Raw genomic sequence first — 24671 nt, forward strand, 5'->3', positions numbered from 1 at the left:
GTTCCCAAGCTTTAGGCTAAAAAGCTATATATACTGGAAAAAAAATATTTCACATTCAGGGAATCTGCTGCCGATATGTACCGCGTGCTGTAAAATCTCCTATTTACATGTCAAAAAATGTATATATTTGTATATCGCATGTCATATAAAACTCACAAGCCGTCCTTCTCCACACTACTGATCCACATGTACAGTATATATATATATGATTTCAGCGAGTTCTTATCTGCACCGAGTTTGGCGTCTGCTCTCAAAATGCCAAGCAGAAGTCGACGCAGCTTTGACCTCACATACTTGGGGCAGAGTGAACCGAGGCCCGGGTCTTGGAGGGAGGATTCCTGCCTCTCTCTTTGTAGTCCTGCTAGCAGCCATTTAGCTGTTTCTCTGAGCCTTTCACCATCAGTCAATGTGTCAGTTTGAGGGGAGAATGAGGAGGGTGATTGACACGCTCTTGGCAACAAGGCGTGGTAATTTCCTTTGTGTGTGTGTGTGTGTACGTGTGTGTGCGTGTGTGTGCATGTGTGTGCATGTGTGTGCGTATGGGTGTGAGAGGATGTTTGAAAGAGAAAGAATGCTGATGAGCATCACAGAGCGTCTGTCTCCATTCTTCTCTCAGTGGACGGGATGTTCACAGGGCAAACGAAAAACACATGAGGCCTCCTGTCCTCTGCCAACTGGTAATGTACCCGCATGAACGCGCAAACGTGCACACGGCTACACACACACATGGCCGCCGCGCACAAACACACAATTTCTGCTATTGCTCCGAGTCTCTTGTGCTCCTCTGTCCTCTTTCTCCCTTTCATGTTTTGAGCGTTGCTGGACTGGATTAGGCCTCCGCTGGTTTTCTGTGTGGTACGCGTTACACTCCGCTCTGTTATAGCGATGACATCACGCTCCTACCCCATGGTGCGTTATATACCTACACGGGGGACAGCGAGACTCCAGAGGTTTACCACACAGCTCCACAGAGGTTGAGGGGCCACTTTAGGCAAAGCCACATCCAAGCCAGCTGAGCGTTTTATGTACCGTCCCTCATCAGGGGATTTTATGGGAAAACATTGACTATTTTATCCTCTTATTATTGCGGAGGAGGATGGGAGCACGAGGAGGGGATGTGGTGGTGGGGAGGGGGGGGGGGGGGGGGGGGCTGGATGGGTGGTTAACACCATGGTGGCTTGGGGTCAATTCATCTGAATGGAGATAGTCATCACACTTGGTTTCTGGTAAGACCACAGGCAGAATTCATAGGCATTTTCAGTTTCCTGTATGCAAACAAAAGCATGCAATTCCACAGTACACATCCTGTTGTGAGGCTCCGACATCCAAAACCGTACAGTTTTTTTTTTCAAGTTTTTTTCAAACAATCCAGGGAATCGTAGATCAAAAATGTATCTGGCTGACAAACACAATGTAACAGTGACAATGCACAAAGCTAAACAAGCTGATGTGATACATCTAAATCGTTCGGATTAACTTCGCGAGAGGCTTAAATCCTGATTTATATTGTAAATCATCTTAAATTACCGGATCACATTGTTTAGATTCCAGTGGTACAAAGTATAAAATGTGTTTGTTCTAATCATGGCAGTTCTGACTGGTCTGAGGTCCAGTTGGAGGGGGAGATATTTTTAATCCTCCAGCAGCCCCCTTGTACAGTGTCTACGTATATAGTAACCTATCACATTTTCTCTCCAGACTGTGATCATGAAAATCCATCATCACGAGCACATTTAGGTCTTAATTGGGGGTTTAAATTATGTCGACAATTTCTGGATTTATTGTTACAATCATTCTTCCTGTTTGACAAGTAAATGCTGCAGCACAAGGCTCCTGAGCTCCCTAACGTCCGACTGGAATCACATAATTATCAAATATTCATATCAATCTTCACATGAGACACGGATTATAACTCTGAACTAAAAACTGGACAAGTGGTTGTTTTATTATCTGTCCTGAGAACCTGTCTAATGAGTATTAAAGTTTCTCATGTGTTGTTTTTTTTAAAGGGATAGTTCAACATTTCGGCAAATTGGCACATTACCATAATCCCTATAGTTTTAGGAGTAGGGTCATTACCTTTAATTGTCGGTGCAAGCTATTTTTAGAACGGCGGAGCAGAGCCGCGAGCTGCTCAGAGCTACGCTACGGAGGCTAACGGGATTTCTTGGTTTCCCTCATCAAACTCATCAAATACACAATCCAACAACTCCAAAACGCTCTGGTGGACAAGTTGTGACCTGCACATTCACCACGCTATGAGATAATAACAGAACGTTACAAGACAGAGTTGTTTTCAAGGTAAATTCATGCAAAACCGCTGATGTGCGTTCCCGTCGGGGGCAGTTTTTCAGAAAGCAGTCTCTGCATTTGCCTTGAAAACAACTCTGTCTGGTAACGTTCTGTTATTATCTCATAGCGTGGTGAATGTGCAGGTCACAACTTGTCCACCAGAGCGTTTTGGCTCGCGGCTCTGCTCCGCCGTTCTAAAAATAGCTTGCACCGACAATTAAAGGTAACAAACCTACTCCTAAAACTATAGGGATTATGGCAATGGGCCAATTTGCCAAAATGTTGAACTATCCCTTTAAGTTATTGCGTAAACAAGAACTTAGGCACATGCACTCACACACAGACATCACCATGACGACATAAACAAAAAGCAGAAAAACAATCGCCTCCTGCTTTGGGAGGACTTTTGTAACTTTTGTAACTACCTCACTGGGATGTCCACTACCGGGGAAGAAGTTGCCGTCGTCATAGCGATGTAGAGAGATGTACAGCACACTGGGGTCGTTGTAGAAAGCCTCCTGGGTGCCGTTGCCATGGTGAACATCCTGGACAATGATTGCATGACAGATTAATAAAAACCACCAGAGCCTTTTCCCCTGTCAATGGCAAAACTCGTTTTTTTCTTAAAATCTTAAAGCTTTTGATGAAACAGGTTGTAATTAGCGTTTGATGGGAGTCGCAGTGTGTGTGCGGACATGTTGCAGGCCTGCGCACACAGACACACACACACGTGGTGAACAGAGACAATCACCTGGCTATGGATCAATAACTCCACATGTGTGTTCATATGACTGTGTGTGTGTGTGTGTGTGTGTGAGTCTGTGTCTCCTCTAAGCGTACGTGACAGTTCAGATCACACATGGAGAACAGAGATAACGGCGTCTCTCAATGAAAAAAAAAAAAGATATATAGCAGCGCTACTGTACGGAGCTGCTCTCTGCTTCTGAGACCGCGCGTTTGTGTTGTGTTGTGTGCCCCGTGATATATTTATGTGCCTGTGTGCATGTGTGTTTATTCCTGTCCATGTGGGGACCAGGGGTGCGGATCGTGCGGTGGGTCCTTCCTCACCCAGTCCACGATGAGGATCTTGCTGACGTTGAGTTTGTGTTGGAGTTGCTTGGCAGCGATGGCCACGGAGTTGAAGAAACAGAAGCCCCTGTGGACAAACAGACAGGAACAAAGGCGACCAACATGTGTTTAGCGGGACATCCTCACTAAATTAATATCACTGAATCACCATATGGACCTTAGGAGCCTCAAAGACATGGCTCCAGTCATCTGGCGTCATATGGTGGCGGATGGATACTGAGTTCAGCTTGTGACAAGTCGCCGCCGCTGCCGCCGTTGTGCAAGAAGTTGTACATAGAAGGGGGGGGGGGGGGGGGGGGGGGAACTCCTGCCACGTAAACATTTACTGCAAATATTTGAAAAATGAGGATGTTTCATCTGAACTTGTTTTGTATTCTATCTTTCTCTGCTGACAAAGAAAAATGTCTCTTCGTATTACAACATTGTGCTGAGTCTGAAATCCTGCATGCTGGAATGCAGAAACCACAAATTTTGTGACAAACAGAAAACCGAGCTTATCATAAAATTCATCCCACGTTCCAAATGATAACACAGTGTGAATTGCTGGCAGAGACGGGGGGGGGATGGAGGGGATGGAGTGGGGGCTGAGATGATTTCAGAGAAAATGAACTCACGACTTGGCACGGCGGCTCTCTCACTCACTGTCTACAGTAAAAGGTATGCAAAAAAAAAAAGTGTTGATGTATGAAAAACAATGGAGGAATGTTGGAAGTGGCAGTGTCAGCATGGGTCGTAAACTGTGGATGCCTTTGTCTGTGTGTCTGTGTGTATGTGTGTGTGAGTGTGTGTGTGTATATGTGTGTGTGTGTGGACGGTATATCATGCATACTGCTCATACTCATCAAGAAGAAGAAGAAAAAAAAGTCATTATCATCCCATAAATAACCAGTGTCAGGCAGTGCTGAGCACACACAGCCACACAGCTGAGTGTGGTTACTTGGCTAATGCCTCCTATCAAAGACCGATACAAAACCGTGCGTGCACACAACAACACAAGTACACACATCCAAGCAAACACACACACACACACATACAGTACAGTAGACACACGCACACACAGACACATACACTCACTCACACAAGTTCTTTCAAGGTGCTTTTACTCTGTGTCCTGAAAGCTTGAAAGAAATTGAGCGGAGGAGGTAGGTTGCCCCAGGCATCAGGCAGGTAGCACACATCTCAGACACACACACACACACACACACACACACACACACACACACACACACACACACACACACACACACACACACACACACACACACACACACACACACACACACACACACACACACACACACACACACACACACACACACACACACACACACACACACACACACACACACACACACACACACACACACACACACACACACACACACACACACACACACTTACACACAGACACACACACACTCACACACACACATTAAGAGAGAGAGAGAGACATAGGGCCCCCCTCTCTCTCTCTCTCTCTCTCTCTCTCTCTCTCTCTCTCGCTCAGAAGTGTAGCTGATCTGTAATAAATCCTTTGAAACACTTTGCTGAGACCTCCTGGCTCCTGGTATGTGTGTGTATGCGTCTATGTGTGTGTCTCTGTGTGTGTGTGTGTCTGTGTGTGTGTGCATGCTGCTGTACTTACTGAGGGGAGGAGTGGGTTGCATGGTGTCCAGGGGGCCTCACCACAGCAAAGCCATTCTGTGAGAGGAGAGCAAAAGCCTCAACACCTTGCTGCCGTCATAAATCAAAACGGTTGTTTGCATGTTTACCGCCGTTGTAAATAGATTTAAATTACAGTCAACGGGCTGAAATATCCGAGGGGAAAGGTACCAAAGAACACTGTGTATTATTGTGTTTACCCCACAAACGGTTACAAAGCACACTGAGAGAAAACACTCACTTTGTCAGAGGTGATTAAGTACATGGTGGTACAAGGAAAAGGCGTATGCACACATTACACACCTTCAGCTCTCCTTGTGCGACTTTCAGAGCCAGGTCTGTGACGCATCCCGCCGCGATACGGGAAGCTGCTGATGTGTGAAGTTCGTTCCAGACTGTATCGACATCTACCTGTCAGGGAAAACCAGTGACGAGACGAGTAGAGTCAGTTCAAAAGACAGCCGCAGATGTTGCATTGGAGATGCGGTTAAAATGAGCTGTGTTTAAAAAGGTTGAAAGGAAAGTTGCTGCATATTTAGTTTCAGACTCATTGCCCTGTTTGGTTTTAACTTTATGAAATCCAGTGAGACCAGTTTGCAGTTTTTTATTTATTTATTTTTACTAAACAGTCTACAGCGTAAACTCTCAGTCAGCAGGTTTACTTCATTTCATCTAGTTTCAACTGCTGATATATGGAAATGAATTTTGCAATAATAAATCAAACAAGGGAATTTTTCTCACAGTGCGGTGTAAAAACGTTTAAATGTGCAGCAGCTGAGTGCAACTTCTGCGGAGAAACGTTGTTTTTCCCACATCCACCTTCTGTTTGTTGCATCTACGTATTCTCAGTGTAAAAACCTGTCTTGTGTTCCCCTCGTGTTGCTCCACGCTCCGAGACTCATATTTCTGGTGGTGTGCCGTGGTGGAACAATGAAATCAGAGGAATTTCTTTTATCACAGACTTTGCCATCTTGTTCCAATCACCCCTCTTCACCAGACCAGCCGAGGGCCGGAAATCCAGGCAGATCAGTCGTCTTATCAACTGACACCCAGCCCCCTTCTTCTTTTCCTACCTCCTCTCCTCTCCATACTTTATCTGCCTCCTCTCTTCTCTTTGTACTTCACAAGGCGTCTTGAGGCCATTATTATCTGTGTTTTGTCATATGACAAAAGGGAAAACACCTTTTGGCCTTTTCTAGCCTCTCATATTTTTCCTTCTCTCATTGTCCATTGTTAAATACACTCTATTTAGCTACCTTCCCATTTTATTGTTTGCTTCTTCTTTCAACAACACTCCCTGTTTTGCCCAGAACCATTCCCTCTAAATAAAATCCAGTTTCACTGGCACGCACCCCTCCAAGCTGCAGTCTCTGTGCATGCCCTCTTTCTTCCCCTCTTCTATTTCAATTTCTCCCACATCTCACCTTTGTGCAGCCTTTGATTTCTGATTGGGGTTCAAAGTCATCTTCGCCAAAAACAATAGCATTAGCAATTTGTAGCATTATTAGCTTAATTGTGTAATGAGGCATAATCAGCCGTGTAATGTTTGCTGTTCAGTAATGCAATTAGATAAGTGGAAAGATTCCCACATGACTGGTTTTAAAGGGGTGTGTGATGTGTGTATGTGCGTAACTGTCTTTGTATGGTTGTGTGGGCAAATTTTAGTTTGAAACCGTCGTCATGCGGGAATTTTAGTGGCTCCTCACATCAGTTGGTCTGGGTTTAGTTGAGACAGTTAAAGTTAAGTAAATGCAAGTGTCATTGCAACTATAGAAGAATCTATGTAGACGGATGGATGGATGGATGGATGGATGGATGGATGGATAGATGGATAGATGGATGGATAGCTCACCCCAACTCCTCCACATGGTAACATCACAAAAATCCGTTGAGCCAAGATTCCTGCAGGAAATAATTCATGTCATGAATGTAATATCAGAAATTAATGAACTAATTTCATCATTATTATAATTATTATTATTGTTATTATTATTATCATCATCATTATCATTGATTTTTACCAGCCAGCTTGCGGTTGTCCAGCTTGAGGCGGTTGAGAGGGTTGGTGCCAAACAGAAGCACATGTTTCTCTGAATGGACCGACTGCAGCTCCTCTAGAGTGGCCTTCCTACTGCGGATACGCTACACAAAAACACACACACGTATATGTATAATATTCAATATAACACAACATATAGTATGTGTAGTGTACATGTAAGTGTGTACATGTGTGGACATCCCAGCCTGTTGGGGTTAGGCATTATTAGTGATGGATAAGTATGTGTGTAAGTGTGTATAAGTGTGTGTAAGTGTGTAACATACCTCACACTGGTTCCTGAGGCCTCTTTCCAGCAGTCTGGACCAGATGCTCTGGACCCTCCCAGCATGCTCAGGGTGGCGGCTGTTGTCACCACAGGTACACTGGTGCTTCTGCATCTGGGCGTCATAAACCAGCCCTAGACACACACACACAAACACTTAATAATCTAATCGCAGGTGAACTGTTTCCAAAATACCTCAGCAGGTACAGTATTAACATTCATGGCCTTTTTTTCTCTTTTTTTCCCCTCCACATTTTCAAAAACGTGCCGCTCACCGGTGGTGAAGCGTAGCTGGACGTCTGTGGTGGGGCTGGACAGTGAAAGAGAAGATATGCTGCTGGGTGGATGTGGAGGAGGCAGCGAGGTGGAGGCCGGGGAGGACCGGGTCCGAAGCAGCGGCTGGTGAGGCCAAATTAGGGCAGGCATGCTCATGGGGTCCAGCTGGAGACCTTGTCTAAGGATCACCTGCCTCTGCGGTTCCCAGAGGAGAACAAGGAATGTAGGAGCATTTTAAAAAACAAGCAGCACATGGCAAAGACTTAAACTTCAGTAAATTCCACAGACTCTCCAAGCTCCAGTTTCTCTCTCCAGTACATTGCAAGTAGTCATTATTTGGTCAATTTAAATACTGCTTGTCTAGAACGAGCAACTGATAAAGAAAATGCAGCTCTGCCAAACACGCGGCCGCAAAGTTATAACTCTCTGTGTTTTCATAATGTATAAATGAAGCTACAGCGCCCTCTGTTGTCAGCAGCATTGCTCAAACAAGAAAATTCATGTACAGTACATGAACACTGGGAGTACAAATTATACACATTTAACACAGTTTTGATGTTTTCTTTATCATTAATATGACATTAGTTATACATTTTTAATTAAAGACTAAATGCTAAATATCACATCTGTTCTAAAATTATACTGAAAGAGCTTTAAAAGAGGGAATAATATGCACATGCTGCTAATCCTGGTGATGGATACTCATCAGAAACCACTGAGTTAAGATACTGAGGTCATTAAATAAGATAAAGTCAACATACTTTTTCTTCCCAAAATACATTAAAACACAAGGGAGATTATCTATTATGGGACAGTAAGACTCTATATAAAACTCGGCTAAGACGCGTCAGTGAATTTTTATTCGTACCTGATTCAGTGGATGTGAGGACTCGATCAAACTCTCCCGTGAGGAGGTTGTGGACTCTGTGCCATAAACTGAGTCGGTGCTCGCTGTGCTCTGTCTCCTGCGATGGCCGTCCTCGCACCCCGAGCCCGTCTCCGAGCCGCACACGGACCCTGGCCCCGAACCCGATCCTGATCCGATCTCCTCCAGGTCCATGTCCTCCGATGGGATCTGTGTCAGACGAGGCTTCTCAATGGACTTGCTTGTTGTCTAATATAAGAGAGGTTTTTCATGCTTCACAACTTGCTATTAACAAATTAAACTCTTTGTATATCAGGTAAATATAATAAAAACACTTGTATTACACCTAACTAGTCTAGTTTGTTTTTTATTGTCTGTGCCTGGTTCCTCTCACCTTGCTCAGGTGTGAATTCTGCTTGAACCTCTCCAGCTTGTTGTATTGCTGAAGCAGCTGGTGCTGAGTGTGTGAGAGCTGGCTGCCGTGCAGAGTGAAGGGCGAGTGGCTGTAAGGTGGTGGCTCCGAGCGTGTTCGCTCCACAGGCCTGTGCGAGGGCAAGTTGACTGAGCCCTCTCTTCTGGAGGGAGAGGACAGGTGAGGTTGCTGCTGCTGCTGGTGCTGCTGCAGAGGAACAGAGCTCAAACCATGAACTGCAAAGAGAAGGAGAGAGTAATTGGTTACAACCGGGGATAAAGATGAGTGAAGGCAGATTGACAGGAGAACAGGACCGAGGGAAAAAAAATAGAGCTGCAATGGAAAAACTGAAATAAACGTAACAAATTAGAGGCTGAAAAGATCATCTAAAAGGAAGGAGGAGGAAAGTAAGATGGAAAAAGGGATCAATGAGGCATAAGGGACTGTGTGATAGGAATAGGAAAACACTCCTCTATAGAAAATACTTTAGTTTTACTGGAGAACTCACAGAAGACAATGCTGATTACATTTACAGCATGTCTCTGTGTTATCAGTTAAACTGCATCACCACCTACAGCCTGATGGAGGGCGCTCTTGTGCTGTTGATTATACTGAGTCAAAAGAAATGATGAACAAGATAAAGGGCATTGTTGTTCCTTCATTCTGATTAAAGACCTGGCTTTGGTATTAACATTTACAAGCGAGCAGCTCTGAGTACGTCAGTTCACACCTGGCAGTGAAACGCATCTTCAAATGTGTCTCAAGTGACCACTAGTTCTCACTTCCCTGCTCATTTCTGTTCGTGAAAACCAAATGAGTGGCTGTTTTTAGCCAGTGCGAGAATGACAGATACCGTAGGTCTGTTTATGATACGTGCGTGAGAAAGACGGAGGGAGCCAGGACGAGATGAGAATGAGCTCATCAATGCACTTGCTTACAGCTTCACAAAAATGAAAGTGTGGCGGGAGACAGCAGTTGAGTAGGCGTCCACACTGCTGTCCACTTGTGATCAGATCACTCGAGACACATATTGATGCCAGATCTGAACGGATACACATATTATTAGGACACTGAGTTTGAATATCTAAATGGAGTGGCACTGATGGTTTCCTGCTAAAATGTGAAAAACTGTGCTGTGAAAAAAGTCTGTGAGTGAGTATTAATATATGGTGGTTTGTGGCGACTGGAAGGCAAAACCATGAAACTGAAACAAACAAAAAAAGAAAATACATAAAAACTATTAACCAACGTGTTTATCGATTAAATCTAATTAAGTCCCTTGATCTTTTATGGTTGTTGCGCGCCACAGTCCTGCGTTCCTGTTTCTGCTTTACAAAAATATTTGCAGTTGCACAACTACTCACAAGAGACAAACTGGGAGTGCACCAGTCCAGTATGTGGTTCCAGTATGAGCACAGGCTGCAGGCGCTGAGCCAGGGCTTGACTGTTTCCTTCCACAGGCAAGTAGACCTGATGCAGAGCCGACACTGCCAATCGCCTGGCTACTTGCATGTCAGCCTGGGAAGAAGGACGGGGAGAGGTAGAAGAGAAGAGAAGACAAGAGTGGAGAGGTCATGTTAAGAAATGCTATATGGGCCGGTAAGAAGAAGGGCTTGGCTTGGCTTAGTGAAATGAACAATATGTGGAATTAGTCCACAGGGCGAGGGCTTAATGGGCGGCTCATAATGTACAGAGAGACTCATCATGACTAATTCAAAAGACACGAAAGCACCACAGAAATCAAGAGGGAAGTGAAAGCGTGAATACACCACATGTTTCTATAAGTGTCCTAGTGTACAGGCTCTATCTATAAACCCTCAGTCTCAGATACACTCTGGTGGTATGAATCTATCTGCATATCGTTGTCATCTGAAAATGTATTTAAATTGATGCATGATTCATGAGGTTAGTTTGAGCTTTTCTTGGCAGATGAACCCTCAACAATTTAAATAGTGACTCTGAGGGGAACCCTTAAAGGGATAGTTCAACATTTTGGCAAATTAGCCCATTGCCATAATCTCTATAGTTTTAGGAGAAGGTTTGTTACCTTTAATTGTCGGTGCAAGCTGTGTAAGTGTAGCAGAGCTGTGAGCTGCTCAGAGCTACGCTACGGAGGCTCATGGGATTTCTTGGTTTCCCTCATGAAACTCATCAAATACACACTCCAACGACTCAAAAACGCTCTGGTGGACAAGTTGTGACCTGCACATTCACCACACTATGAGATAATAACAGAACGTAAAGAGACAGAGTTGTTTTAGAGGTAAATACATGCAAAACCACTGATGCGCATTCGCGTCGGGGGCAGTTTATCGACAAGCAGTCTCTGTATTTACCTTGAAAACGACTCTGTCTCGTAACGTTCTGTTATTATCTCATAGCGTGGTGAATGTGCAGGTCACAACTTGTCCACCAGAGTGTTTTGGAGTTGTTGGATTGTGTATTTGATGAGTTTGATGAGGGAAACCGAGAAATCCCATGAGCCTCCGTAGCGTAGCTCTGAGCAGCTCGCGGCTCTGCTCCACCGTTCTAAAAATAGCTTGCACTGACAATTAAAGGTAACGAACCTACTCCTAAAACTATAGGGATTATGGCAATGGGCCAATTTGCCAAAATGTTGAACCATCCCTTTAAAGAAACCATTGCTCACCTGAGCTGGGAGTCCAGCGGTGATGTTGGGCATGGCAGTGGGGCTGGGAGGCAACGTGAAATGGGCCAAATTACCGTCCTTCAGCAGCAACCTCTGGGCCTGAATGAGATTAAAACTGTCATTACTCTGGTTTTCTCTACAGACAAAACAAATGATCAGATCCATTTTGAACATAAACATCAAATTAAATCGACTTTCGAAAAGAAAATTTTATAATGTTAATAAGATGTTAACCAGGAAAATGTGGTAATGTGTAAATAAAAATCTTTCCATGATAAAATTACTATTCTGTATGAACAAGTTAACATCCAAGTTGTTAGTGGTTGTACAATCACCTGAAAGACTCATTTTCAAGTGATAAGCATTGCACAACTCTGTGTTGTCATTTCAACTGTAAGTTTGGCTATAAGTTGTTAAAACAAACAAACAGAAAGTAAAGTCTTTCTAGGAAATACTTCATGAATTAATCCAAGAGAAGATCAAATAGAGATCCCTGTAGATGAATTTCAAAGACTTCTGGCATCATGTGTACTGTTGATGTGATGCGTGTTTTAAGCACCGAACCTTAACCTGTGCAGCTGTGATGCCAGATGCCGGTGTGGATGAGAAAGCTATAATTTTTAAAATAAAAGAAACACTGACCTCATGAGCCACAGGAAGGGCCCCATTGTCTGAATGGAGGCTGTCGTTGGGCGAGCTGCACCCTGATGCTGGGTTGCTGCTGCTGCTGGGGGAGGAGTCTGGATGACAGCACGGAGAGAGACATCCATAAACTCATGACAGCCAACGACAGAGATGCGTTTATACAGAAAAAAATGATGCACATACTGTAACAAAGTGAAAAATTAATTAATCAAACTGTGAAGGTACAGAATGTGTTGGGATCACATGATGTGTGTTTCTAAAAACACGTTTCAAATCTGTCATGCTGTTAAAATGAAGTATGAAATGAACTCAGTGCAAATAAAACCGAAGAATAAAATGATGAGAGCGATTTGAGTTACCCAGAGTTTCTGTCCTGTGCTTGACAGCAGGAGGGGCACTGATCTTACGCTGCAGTGGGTTTGGCCTTGTACTGATCAGCTTCTTTAACTTCCACTTCAGTGTGGGCTCGGAGACTGCACACACACAAATACACACAAATTAATACACAAAGAGGCACATACATACATAGAGAGACATAATTATCCCTTTGGATCCATATGGAAACACATGTACTGTACTGTATATTTATATGTCACTTGATGACAATAACATCTTACAGAGTGCGTGAGCAGGAATACAGTGCGGTGATACTGATGCACTCATTTTCATAACAAAACAAAGTTAAAGCAATATGCAGCACAGCTGAACCGAGCAAATGCCTCAGTCCTGGTCAATAGCATGAAAAAGTTCCATGTTTACATTGGTCAGGCTCCAATAAGCTCAAACAAAACAATCAATCAGTGGCCTGCTGAGAGCAGATAAAAGGCAGCTATGTATTGTCACCGAGCCAAAAACAACACTGGAGGGTGTGTGTGTGTGTGTGTGTGCACGCTGGCACCTAAGGGTTCTGTGGCAATGCAAATAAATAGCAGCTTTTTGAATGGTTGGTGTACTTGAAGAGACGAAACCACTCCCACTCTCATTCACACGGTGAGGGAGACCTGCTCGAGACTCTCACGCAGTTCATTTTACACATACCTATGTAGATGTTATGTAACTGTTTCGGTCTTTGTGTCTCACTGTTGCTATTGTTTTTATCGCCGTTCGGTCTCTCTCTGGCCCTGCAGGCCTGTTGCTTTATGACTTTCTTTAGTCTCACTAGAAAGAGCTCTACACTGTGAAAGTTCACTCTATCCTCATCTTTCCCATTCTCTCTAGCCCAGAATGCATAATGCAATATGTACTGTACAGTTTGCCGAGACACCGAGATATGTAGTCAGATGACTGAGTCAGACTCAGATTTCACAAAGCGCACCAGAAGAAGAGCAGAACGTGAAGTGGAAAATCACCGGTGACCTTCAACAGCAGCTTTCACACCTCAGGTTGGGAAACCCCATCACAGACACAAACAGCTGGAGGCATCTCACCTGTCCTGCGCAGGGCGAGGTCCTTACGCTGGTCGCAGGGTGAAGGCTGGGCCTTGGGTGACATGTCTGGAACTGGTAGCCTTAGTAACCAAAACAATATGAATGGGAATGAGGAGATTTGTATTTGCATTGTATTTGAATAATTAAAATCTGAAAAAGAGTCATGGATTATCATGAATAAATGAATGGTTATAAACACAAATTTTGACATTTGTGCATGTTTGTGCATCTCACCTGTATCCTGGTGAAGGACTGGTGTGGTTGGGAGTAACCCTATCATGGGTCGGATGGTTCTTCATTATTATATGTTCCCGGAGTTTCTGCCTTACCAGGGGACTGGCTACAGCACCTGTTAGTCAATAAAAATAAGACAATGAATTGGATCATGCACGGCCTTGCAGCTGATAGTCCTGCAGCCAAGGGTGGGGTTGATAATATAAAAATACAGATAAAATGTGTTGATGTTGAAATCTGAACAGTTTCTTTTCCCCCCACTTTGGACTCTAAGCTCTTGTTGTATCAATAAGCAGTCAAGAGACTTCAAAACTACAGCCCAAAGACATTTGTCAAGTTCAACTCTCTGTTCTCTTCATTTCCTCTATGTGAAAAAAAATTTAAAAACAGCACAAAGTGTTTCCTGAAACAAGTGTTTGTTTGACTTTGGTTTGATATGAGGAGAAATTTCCTTGGAATCTGAGAATACATCACCGCACTGTTGGAAATCCCCTCCTTCTTCATTGAAACGTACCGTGTGCTGTGACTCATATCAAAACCACGTCAACAACCTTATGGTCTTTCAGGGAACCTATGAAAAGACATTACAGTCTGATACGGTACAGTATGCCCGATAAGTGTGATACTCACTCTGCTCGTTTTTATTCTTGCGTATCAGCTGTTGCAGCTCCTCTCTTTTCTCCTCCTCCATCTCTCTTTGCCTTTGTTCAGTGTTATACTGCAGGAAGGAAAACATGAAGACATGTTAACACTGTGCAGCCTCATCTGCTTTATCTGTACATGTAAGATTTATACAGAAAAAGCAACATTGCCACATTTAGTCGCTGATAAATATGTCTATTACTGAATCTAGCCACAGGATTTGCATATTGATAAAAGCCTTTATCTTGACAAAGGCATCTTTCAGTTGCAGCATTAATCGGTTCATCCATGGCACACATCACTCAGAATCAAATGCTGAGAAGCTTGTTTGTTTATAGTAACCTGACCTACTTCTTACTCATTTCTGCCAAGCATTTAACCTGGGTGACAGTGTGTGGCAAAGGCAATTGGCTTGTCCCAGTGGTTGCTGTGGTAGGACGTCCTGTACACTAAATAAAATGTAGATGCAGATGTGCTAATGCTGCAGGATGTGGTGAGACACAAGGCTTAAAATTCATGGGGTGTACTCCCAGGCTTCTGAGAAGAAACATTAAGGAGCTGATTTTTTAGTTTTGGTGACGCTGAGAGATGAGGAGGGCCCTGCTGATACTTACTCTACTGATACAGATGTTTTTCCTCACCTGCAATCCCTGCTGGGAAAACTGGGGGCAATGCTGAGCAGGGAGGGGTCCCAGGAAGAAAGGAGGGCGGGGGGCCAGCATGGCCGAATCTGGGCCTGGATGCAACAACCTCTGAGTGACACTTAGGTCCATGGGCTGCTCCCCACTTTTGGATAATGAAAGCCGACTGTTGATGATCACATCCACTGCAGAGAGAGGGATAAAGAGAGAATAACACATTATTTGTGAATGGAGGATAATAACACTTGTCCATGTTTATCCTGGTCATGAGGGAATTATTTTGGAGGTGAACAATGAGTTTGTTTCTCTAGAGGATCTGTTATTGCATAAATCATAGCCTACATTTGACCTTTTTTGTTTTTTATAAGTGCCCTCCATGCTGCGCAGACAGATCACCATCATAAATGAGGAGCACCAAGAATAGAGCAAATATTTTATGTTGAGTGTGTAAGACAAAAGGTCGCCGGAGGAAGAATGTTTTTAACTGATATTCACAAAAACTCAGAGAACAATTTGAGCGTCATTTACTGTTTATACTTTACATAAACACGATCAAGAGTGCACTCAGTTTATTTGGCATAAGTATGTGCCCAGATGTGTACTTGTACTTGAACTCTGCACATTCACCAGTCATATTTCATTTCATTCAAGTCTTCCTGCCTCAAGTGAACTGGCCATTGTCCAACACTGCATTCAGCAAAGAAAAGGAGAGGGGTGTTTGTGTATGTTGGGGTTGGAGGGGCACAAAAGAATGAAAAAAAAAGAAGCAAAAAAAAAAAAGCACGGATTTGTCGGATCTGAACATTGTGTGGTCAAGGCATTTGGGTCAGGTACATCAATCTGTCATCCACCTTCCAGGTTTTTACTGAAATGAAAGAAATAAAAAGCTAAATTTAGCACAAGTCAGACAAGTGGACCAAGCTTAACTAAAGACAGATGTCTTTTTATAGGTGCAGGGGAGTGAGAAAAGGTTTTGATCCATTCATGCAATCCAGCGGCCCATTGTAAATATGTCAGAGTAACCCCACTTTTTTCATCGCAATTGATTTAACTATAGCGTGAATGGCACAATGGGGTCCTGATGGTAACACGCCGACTGGTGACTTAGGAAACAACTTTAAGTTATTTTCAACTTTTATGATGCGTCACATCAACAAGGCAAAAACATATGGCAGCTCACACGTCACTTGACACATGAAACCAATAAAGATGGTGAGGAATGTTTTGGTACTGATACAAAGGCACAGACAGATAAAGTACGGAAGGAGACACCTTGCTCCCTCTGGGGTAAAAGGGACAGCGGGAGGGAGGAAAGGAGGGAGGGAAGGATGTGGAAATTTACTGAATTCATACGCCTGAGTGACTGCAACCCAGAATATTACTCAACATTACTCACATAATTCCTGTAAGAGGACATTTCTTTACTGGCATACCCTGTTGTTGTGGACAGCACTGTATCGCAGTAACAACTCTGCAGTGAAAACATTACCTCTCACACACACATACACCGCAGTATTTTACATACCTAACTCTACTTGGATTACAATTATTCACTTGCTTTGGGAGTTATCTACAAGTTAACAAATAATAGATTACACTATCAAACCAACTACATCAATACAGGTAAAGCGCACAGAAAGCAGAATCCAAAAACACACAGATAAGTCAAGCGGAGGGTGTTTCTAGAGGTTAAGTCACCAATGTCTAACAGAAGCTTCAGCAAAAAATAGTCTTAAATGAAGCCTGCAACACTTTTATAAGTCGAAGAGACTATCAGATCAAATTTTCAGCAGTGCAACAAAACAGCCCAAAAACAAACCTCCACATAAAGGCTGCACCCAAATGCCACAAAACTTCCCTCCTGCCTGAGCCAGACAGTTAGCCTTACAGACCCAGGCAGCGCTGTTTGGCCCTCGTTCCCAACAGCAAGACTGACTCATAGAGAGAAACAATAATGTCTGTCTAAGAGGAAAACACTTCCATGCTCTCATTACTGCAGGTCAATTGAGACTTACATGCAACCGAACAAAACAAGAAGTGCTGAAGTTAATAATGACCGGAATAAAAGATAATGCAGTTTAGGTCAAGTATATTTAAACCTGCTGCCCTGCTTGATAAGAGTTCATAATAATAATAATAATAACACCATCTGCTCATAAGTGTTGCGTTTTCATGTTTTCTGTGAAACGGAGCAAGTGGCAGACACATTTACATAGGTTTTTTGTGAGAACTAAAATTCTGACTATCATTGTTTGCACAACTCATCACAGCTCATCACAGCCAGAGATGATAAGTCTATTGTTAGCATTACAGTACACCGCTGTTTTACATTCTTCAAGGCAGGAATCCTACCTGACCAGCTAACCCACAGACCAACAGATGTCAGGCCAAACTGTATGTCAGAGACTCAGACTTTCAGATGATTTATACCTCTGCTTCCAGGGTTTGTTTCTTTAAACTTTTAAAACTTTTTTTAAGTGGCTGAAAAAAAAAAACAGGAAGTACCAGAGGCAGCAGAACAGTATATTATTGAAGAATGTCAGTGTGCTTTTGCAAAGGAAATCAGACAATCACTAGAAGAGCAGGATGGTGGTGGTAGCAGCGGTGGTGGTGGTGGTGGGGACTCAAATAATCTGCATACACTCTACTGAGTAACACACACACACATACACACATATACACATTATTACCGAACAAGTGAGCTCCCCTGAGAGAGAGGAAATGATCAGGAAGTCAGTCTCACTCCTATTCTAAACAGAAAAGAAACACCTGTGGTGTATTTTTACCCTGAAAATATTGTTGAGCACCAGACTGCATCAACATGAAACTGAAGTCGACTCATTTTAAACAATGTGACATTAAGGACACCTGACCTAACACCCACTGAATTTCTCCATCTTTCTACAATTTTAAAGAGAAAAAAAAAGAAGAAGCTAATTATATGTTTGGTTGAGTTTTACCGACACTGAACCTGTGACTTGAGGCAAACTCAGCAGGTGACTCATTATATGACTGGACACAAAACCAGCTCAGTCACTGCATTGTGCTTCCAAAGAGCCAACTAAACAGTTAAGGTTTCCTCCTTCCACCTAGACCCTAAAGGGTTTCAAAAGGCTGCTGATTACTTTCTATCATATTACCAAGAGCTCGCCACAGGAGCAGAAGACTTACACGTACACACACTTTATTCAGCATTAAATTCCAAAAGAGTAGCGCAATTGTAAGTGCTCAGCATGGGCCGGCTATTCATCAACTGTGTGCTAAAAATACAAGATACATATTTTAAAATGGAAAAGAAACACTATTCATGAGATAAAATCTGGAACATTTGAAAAATTAGAGAAGTGTATATAGATAAGATCTGTGTGCGTGCTTCTCTGTCTCTCATTTGTGCGTTGTGCTGCTAAAAATAGGCAGGAGACAAACTTCTGGTTTCTGTAATAGCATATTCGTTTCACAACCATCATCCTCATTCTGTGGGCCCTCTCTGCAGCAACACACCGAAGCACTAACACATGCATACACACAACACACACACACACACACAATACATGTACACACACACGCACCTGCACACATGCATAGGCTTTACTGCTGTGCACACACAGACACTCACACTCACACAGAAACAGTGACTTCCTGTTTCTAAAGTTAGCCTGCACCATAACATCCTCTTGGTTCATTTAGGCAAGCAGAAGCTGCTATTTTGGTTGAATGGCTTCACTGGTTCATTTTTGCAGCTTGAGAGGGTTACAGATGTCCTTCAGCAAAGTATTTATATCCACAGTGTGGCCCTAAAATGTGCTTTTGTTTATTGTGGGGCTGGAGCGAACTCCACACACACACAGTGGTATTGAATGGAGTTAAGTCTGGGAAGTCACACATCAGGTTAAATGCTAGTTACTATTTGTATACATAAAGACAGGCAGCGGGCTTGAGGTCGGTGCCTGGTTACAGAGAGAAAAAAAAAAAACAAGAACTCAGGGATGAAATGTCATCTGAGATATAAACAAATAAGATTAACATTGTTTCTAGAACAATATCAAGCACGCAAATTGGTTCCTGGTTCAAATGTGTGTTACTGAATGCATTCTCACGTACAAAAACAACTTTTGTCTCCGCCGTACTGCCCACCACCTATCGCTCTGTCCGTCCTTTCCTCTGTCCCTACCCCCGTCCTTACGTTTATAGGAATCCACAGCTGCTGGGGACATTCTGTCCCTCTGCTTCCGAGCAGCTGGAGTATCAATCTCTGAGTGACTGACTGTGTGCATCAATGTGTGCATGTGTGTGCGCTTGTATGTGTCCATCCTAAACACGCCAAGATATTAATAGCTTGCAGTTGTTTCTTTTGAGTGTACATAGCAGGTTTTTGTGTTTGCATAAGTAGGATCTGCTTGTGCAACAGTTGATCGCTGTGTGTACACATGCATCAGAGCATCAGGGCTCGTCGTGTGTGTGTCTGTGTGTGTGTCGGTGCCAGTGTATTAATAGTGCCCATTTGTTTCTGCTGAAGGATCACTGTGGCTCTTTGTGCAAGTTTCGGTGTATGTAACCGAGGCCATTTATTTTTAGTGTCACCTGCCAGTCAACACTTGTGTTATTGTATGTAATCATGCTGCACACATGCGACTGGACACTGAAGTTTGTCCGTTGCCGTTTCTTCTACATATTAATAGCGCAAAAAACCACGTGTTTTGATGAGTGTGTGGCATGTGTGTGTTTGTGCTTGTAAGTGTATTAATAGCTTTACCAATTGCGCACACATGTCTCTGCATGCGTGTGGCGTGTGTGCAAGTGGTTGTCAATAACTTCAACCTCATATACATCAGGTTTCCTGCACAAGGATGAGAATAGAAAATAAGTTCCCTACGACCAACCACATTGAGTGGAGTGCTGATACTGGAAGATACTGGTTTACACCAGTATTAGCACATATTTTGACAATAATTGCAGTTTCACTGAGGTCTACTTTATGAAATGTAGTGTACCAGGGCTGCAGCAAAGTTATTCTGAAAAATGCTTATTTGTTAGGCTGTTTTCTTTTGTAATGGTTGTTAAATGTAATGTCAAAATATCTACGGGAGTTTTCCAGAGCCCAAGACGATTATTTTGTCCAAGCAACCGCCCTTAACCTAAATCTTCTCAGTTTACAACTATCAGAAAACAGAGAGAAACAGTAAATCCTCCTATTAGTGAGGCTGGAACCAGAGACGGACCGGATTTTACACTTTGAAAATGATTGATCAGATCATTTGATCATTAAAAAAATACTTAAAACGGATTCACTTTGTTGATTCACTTACTAATTAATCAACCAATTCTTGTAGATCTAAAAATAAACACTGCCCAATCTATCATTGTCAGATGTTTGGCACATGTTTACCCTCGCAGTTCAAGTGTATGAAGCATACCGAACAGCTCATTTCCTTTTCCCCCCCAAGGCATATGAAGTAACAAGTTATTATGCCACGACATAAGACTACTACATTCCTATACTTGACTGTCAGCAGGAAAAAAAAGCACAAGCAGATACGCAGATTCCTCTTTTGTGTAGTCTTTTCTTTCTTTCGCTCCTAGTCATCAGTACTGTTTTGTACTGTCCCTACTGCTCTCTTAAACCAAAAGATCAGAGGTCAGACCCTTATGAGACTTCTCTTGATCTTCAGTTCCCTGAGGCGGCTCGGGAAAAAGGTGAGGGGTCGCCAGCTCACTGTAGAGTTGTGTGTATATGAGAAAGAGTGTCACAAGCCGGCATGCTCTTCAGTGAGATCCACCAGATTGATTTCTCACAGCCAAAACAGACTCACAATTGTTGAAATTGTTTCATTATTTCTCCTTTGGGTCTCAGGAGGTCAATTTTTTTTTTTTTTTTTTTTTGGAGGGGGAACCAAAATTTGGCCCAGGGTGCAGTCATAAGGTTGGCATGAGACTGAAACTTGGTTCTTGCCTGAGAACTTCTGCAACATGTGTTACCGCTGTTGAGAGTTGACAATGATTCCTTCTTTCGTGATATGGCAGGTGCTTCTCGTTCACAATGGAGGGAAGTAATACAGAATATTAGCACTAATACGCCCCTTAATTTAGAAATATCAAACACACACACAGACACACACAAATTAACTTGAACCTCAATTATGCAAATCAAGACATCAGTTACAATTTGACCTGACGGGAACGCCGGCTTACTTCCTTTTTATACTTCAAAAGAAAACAGCGACCGATCATCTGAGCATTGCACCGATCCGGGTCAGTGGTCTGCACAGCTCATCTCAACCCACAAAACATCCACCTCTGCACTGTGATCATCCTGACATTAACAGATGCTGTTGTTGAGGAAATGTGGCCCTCACACGCCCACAGAAAGAAAAACATATGACCGTGTATTTATTTTTTTACATGTAAAACCCAACGGCCGGCACAGGAGTGATTTGACTGAGAGAACAGGTTCTCATGCCCACTTCCTACTATAAGTCGTCCATGTGTGTCTGTATATTGTGTGTATCACAGTCTGTTATTGCACACTAGGTTAGAAGGCTATGTACACAGAGGAGCTTCTTTGTTTCAAATACACCCTGCAGTCAGTAAGAATAAGGTTACTGTCTTGTGGCTCTAGTCTGCTTTTACTGCTGGTTTTGATAAAAAAGTTACTGTCTTTGTTTGAACTTTCTTGATTTCCCTAATACTCTCCATCTTTCTGTCCTCTCTCTCTTACACACACACACGCACACACACACACTTACGCTCACATGATACACGAGCAGCGGAGTAATGGTCCTGTTGCTGCGATTTTGAGGAGTAAAGTGTATCAGTAGTCAGCTGAGTTGATCTTGAATCAGGAACAGGAAATGTGATCTGGAGCGCTGGCTGGTCCAGAACACTGTCCCTATTGTCAGTGCACTGCTGTGGCTGACACTGGGAAAACACTGGGGACTTTTAAAGGTTATCTTCCTTGGGAAAAGGTTGATATTCACTCTCACAACCAGACGGCCACCCAAAATGGATACCTGGTGAAGACCTGATCACTAAATATGTCCCCTAGTCTCTTAGTTGTGGTTCTTATTTACATAAAGGGCCAATTTGAGGTCAAGAGAAGTGTCACAAAAAGAAGTTAATCCAACACATGCGCTGTCATTATTTCTCAACACAGGGAACGATAAGTGATTGATTCACCGGTTGCGGAAGATCCCTTACTGCTCATCTTAGTCATCCATGAGGTTTGCAAAGTGAAAACAAAACAATCTCCTGAACTTAAAAATACACTGTGAACGGATTTCCCATCTACAGCTGAAAACATAAATTGATCAATTGCTTAGATGTTCAACGGAAAATCAACTGAGAAGCTTTTTTAATAACCAACTCAACTCCAGCACATCTTCCTAACTATGACTCTTGGTCTTCTTTGGATTTTGCGCAATTTATCAGTGACAACAAAGTTGAAGGTTGTGGTATTTTTCCACATTTTTCACAATTAATTAATCAATCAATCCATATAAATCAATCTAGAATTAAAATCAACTGATATTTAACTAATTTTTCAAAGTCAGTATAATTGAAAATCACCTTGGGCTCTTTTGAGTTATAATTGACGGGTCTGCCCTATTTGAAAGTTGATATACAAAATGATGAATGGCTTATTTAAGAAATAAAAGATTTAGTGAATTCTTATTGCACTTATATTTACAAACTATGAGACTAATATTTAAAAAAAAAGCAGGATCCAATGCAGATAAGCTTTCATGATTTCCAATTTTGGGCATATTGAATCCTAATAATTCAACCCCAAGGACAAAGAAAAGTTAACACATTCATCTGTGTATGTTTTAAATCACTGAATTTCTATGAGGTTGATATGCATTGCCGTATGCAAAATGAAACTCAGCAACCTCGAGGGCATGTGAAAAAAACAACAACAAAAAACCCCTGGAGGCTGGCAACCGCAATCCCAGCACATTTATCTCTGATACAAATTATATGAATTGCAAACTGTTGCACCAATTACCTTTTACAACCAATAAGGTCAGAGGCGGAGCACACAACTCGCTGATGCCAGCTGTAGGATGAAAAAGCTGATAGCCTATGTCTTATGTTTAAGAATGTGGAAAAACAAAAACAAATAAAAAGGAATTTGTTTGCTCTCCATGATGACGGTGGCTAGGTTTCATCTGAAGCCATGTGAGGCCCGCGATCATTGTTGATGACTGTGACAAAGCCGAACCCACGGGCTGTCACAACTTGTGCAGCAAAGGGGCCTTTGTGATCGGAACAGTTCAGGTAAGACGACACTGATCGTGTAACATGAAGTTGGTTGGTTGTTATGATCAAAGCCCTAATACACTGATACTCTTTTGTAAACACACACACACAGCCCCTGGATTCAGTATTTCCATCCTGTACAGACAGTCATGCATGCACAGTGGGTCGACATTTACCTATTCAAAGCAATAATGATCTCTGCTGCTGCTGGTTATCTGAGATGATGATGAGGGGGAAAACATGATGAAGCAGCGAGGGAGCGATGTAAACGGCGAGAGAAAGGGGGCAGAGGAGTGTAGGTGGTGTCGATTCCTTTGGCACGGCCCATATGAAACTAATGTAACTGTATCCCCACAACAGCACCGAGGCTATGACCTCATCCTGTCCAGTGAGGGAACCTGGACACATGAGAACATTATTCCACGCATGGCTGGCTGCTGCATGTGTGTGTGTGTTTGGGCAAGTTGTGCATATAATGTGTGTGTTTTCATTTTCTAAGGGGGCTCGGGTGGGATCTAACAATTTTTACAACTTCTGTCATAATACAACACACACACATACATACATACATACATACATACATACACACACACTCAAACACAGCTGCCCACCCCACGGGGCTATCGCACAACCAAGCATTTGTTGCCTAGCAGTGAATGAGTCAAACTTTTCAATGACGTTATGGGCAGAAATACATTTAGCAGGAAACTTTACACTTTTCTCTCACAATGAGGCCTTAATGCTATAATTACACCATTATTCGGCCCTATTTAATCACCTTAAAATAGTCCTCACCCCTGTCAGATTAGTATAATTAACCAGGGCACCTTGAGTTACACAGTCAATTAGTTCAGACAGGTAATTAGGTATTTACCACTCACACCTGAGCATCTGACACTGGACCTCATAGCATACTCTTTAACGTTACTCTGATTTGTAAATGAATATAGGTAGGCTAATTATTTTTTCTAAATGAAAAACAACATTGACAATGTCAGTCTTTACTTTATGCCTGCTCAGCTTCACAACATTAGTTGTATTAGTAGCAGCGTTCATCATGGCAGACAGGTGACATTTTAGCTCACATTTATATGCACCAAAATAAAGTTTTAAGCATTTCCATGACGTGAATTTATAAAAAGGCAGCAGTCAAGACACAACTTCTGAGTCAAGAAGATGTTGTAAAGGTGTTACGTTTTAAACAGTGAACGTACATCTGACACTGGACCTCACAACATAGCCTACTCTTTACTCTGATT

At 42.7% G+C, this 24671-nt stretch overlaps 1 protein-coding gene across 5 annotated transcripts in view; it reads right to left on the reverse strand.

The window, feature by feature from the left end:
* The window catches only part of LOC310986540 (histone deacetylase 7-like), a 42052-nt gene that overhangs the window by 8985 nt on the left and 8396 nt on the right, over positions 1–24671 (reverse strand). For 2 of the 5 annotated variants that reach the window (XM_083972481.1, XM_083972485.1), the window contains exons 2-19: positions 15130–15341; positions 14504–14591; positions 13874–13988; positions 13640–13719; positions 12572–12685; positions 12210–12307; positions 11568–11666; positions 10282–10435; positions 8900–9153; positions 8509–8754; positions 7640–7835; positions 7366–7499; positions 7065–7185; positions 6896–6945; positions 5347–5454; positions 5027–5082; positions 3361–3448; positions 2718–2837 (exon numbers count right to left, since the gene is read on the reverse strand). In XM_083972481.1, coding sequence (XP_083828607.1) covers positions 2718–2837; positions 3361–3448; positions 5027–5082; positions 5347–5454; positions 6896–6945; positions 7065–7185; positions 7366–7499; positions 7640–7835; positions 8509–8754; positions 8900–9153; positions 10282–10435; positions 11568–11666; positions 12210–12307; positions 12572–12685; positions 13640–13719; positions 13874–13988; positions 14504–14591; positions 15130–15341 — 2333 coding nt within the window. The remainder of the gene's footprint in view (positions 1–2717; positions 2838–3360; positions 3449–5026; positions 5083–5346; positions 5455–6895; positions 6946–7064; positions 7186–7365; positions 7500–7639; positions 7836–8508; positions 8755–8899; positions 9154–10281; positions 10436–11567; positions 11667–12209; positions 12308–12571; positions 12686–13639; positions 13720–13873; positions 13989–14503; positions 14592–15129; positions 15342–24671) is intronic. The other 3 variants (XM_083972484.1, XM_083972482.1, XM_083972483.1) reach the window with 3 other exon arrangements.

Source organism: Trachurus trachurus, assembly GCF_905171665.1.
Source record: "Trachurus trachurus genome assembly, chromosome: 5".
Lineage (NCBI taxonomy): Eukaryota > Metazoa > Chordata > Actinopteri > Carangiformes > Carangidae > Trachurus > Trachurus trachurus.